This window comes from Meleagris gallopavo, chromosome 11 (genome assembly GCF_000146605.3).
Source record: "Meleagris gallopavo isolate NT-WF06-2002-E0010 breed Aviagen turkey brand Nicholas breeding stock chromosome 11, Turkey_5.1, whole genome shotgun sequence".
Taxonomy (NCBI): Eukaryota; Metazoa; Chordata; class Aves; order Galliformes; family Phasianidae; genus Meleagris; species Meleagris gallopavo.
Window position 1 is genome coordinate 14,246,115 of NC_015021.2, and position 1,611 is coordinate 14,247,725.

Here is a 1,611-nt window from a genome sequence, read left to right on the forward strand (position 1 = left end):
GTGCAGGATGGGGAGAGGCTGGGGGTTGCTGCTTGGGGGGCCCTCCCTGGAGTTTGCTTTCTGGGTTTGTCCCCTCTTATGGTTGTGCTACCCCAGTGGTAGTTGTGTCCTGGGGCAGCACTGGACTCTGCTGGGACCCCAGTATCCTCCAGATAGTCAGAGGAAGCTCACCCCGCATGGGGCTCCACTGGTAGGGAGGAAGGGAGGAAGGAAGCAAGGGAGATACCACAGCCCGCTGTCCCCACTTTGGTTTCCCACATGGGCATTGGGATATCTGGGGATTCAGCATCAGCACCCACACTCTCGGTCCCATGGCCGTTGCTTCTTCCATCCCTAGTGACAGCAGCCCCATGCCCAGGGCTCCTGAGCATCTCGGGGTGTGCAGAGACGCACCCTACAAGGAGCTCTGCTCCTCATCACCCCCACTCCCTATGTGCTGGTTTCTGCCCCCCTCCCGGCATCTGGTGCCGGGGGGGGCCCAGGGCTCAAGATTAGGATCTGGGCACCCTACCCAGCTGTGCCACTGCCTGCCTGCGTGTCATAGGCTGAGTCACTTTGCTCCTCCTGTGTCACTGGGGCAGGGCTCTGTCCCCCTCCCATCACCACCCTCTGGGGTCTTGCCACCCTCCCCACGCCATCCTCAGTAACGAAGGTCCTTTTTGTTCCTTAGGGCTGAGAATTACTGGTGGCGGGGTCAGAATAAGCGGACCCTAAAAGTGGGCCAGTTCCCCCGCAACACGGTGACCTCGGTGGCAGGGCTGTCGGCCCATGACATCAGCCAGCCGCTTAAAAACAGCTTCATCCACACAGGCCATGGAGACACCAACCCTCAGCAGTGCTGGGGGTTTCCCGATAAAATTGATGAGTAAGAAACTTTCTGTCTTCTCTGCAACCCCCTCACCCCCTGCCTCCCCCCTGCAAGGAGCGAGCTTGGCCTTCCTCCCTTACAACTCCTCTTCCTCTTTGCTGTGCTGGAGACAGCTCTGGGCAGGGTCCCCGCAGCTTGACTAACCCCCTCGCCTCTTCTCACTAACAGGGTCAGGTGCTGCATGGCACGGAGCGTGGGGACATGGGGCTGGGCTGGGCGTGGAGCCCTTTTCCCAGCCCCGCAGACCCCTTGGTGCTTGGCAGCGCTTGGTGCTTGGCAGCGCTGGGACAGGGGAAATGTCACCCCAGAGGTGACAGTATTACAGCTGCTGGCACTTTATGTAGACATAACTTATGTTTTCTTTTCCCCGTGCTTTACGAAGAGATGACCCTGTATGGTTTGTAATGGGAGCAGGGCTGGAGGAGGGCTGGGGCAGTGTTGAGGCTGGGCATGGGGCAGTGGATCCTGGGGTGCAGCAGACCCCAGGAAGCTGTGGGCATGGTTATAGCTCTCTGTGGATTCTCCCCCAACTTCGGAGATGGGGGGATGTGGAAGGGCCTATTTAGGGAGGAACAAGATGCAACTACAAAGCCTGCACGGCTCCCAGAGTGTCGAGGCAGCTCCCACACCCCATGGAATGGTGATACCCACGGCACCCCAGCCCCAGTACAGCAGGGCTCCCAGCACTGGAGCTGTGCAGGCGGCCCCCGGAGTGCTTTGTCGAGGCGCCGGGCGCACGGACG

General features: G+C 60.2%; 1 protein-coding gene across 8 annotated transcripts in view; it reads left to right on the plus strand.

The window, feature by feature from the left end:
* Positions 1–1,611, plus strand: part of TNK2 (tyrosine kinase non receptor 2) — a 17,711-nt gene that overhangs the window by 11,233 nt on the left and 4,867 nt on the right. For 6 of the 8 annotated variants that reach the window (XM_019619056.2, XM_019619057.2, XM_019619060.2 and 3 more), the window contains one exon: positions 671–865. The exons of the other annotated variants lie outside the window; for them this stretch is intronic. In XM_019619056.2, coding sequence (XP_019474601.1) covers positions 671–865 — 195 coding nt within the window. The remainder of the gene's footprint in view (positions 1–670; positions 866–1,611) is intronic. 8 annotated transcript variants of the gene reach the window in all.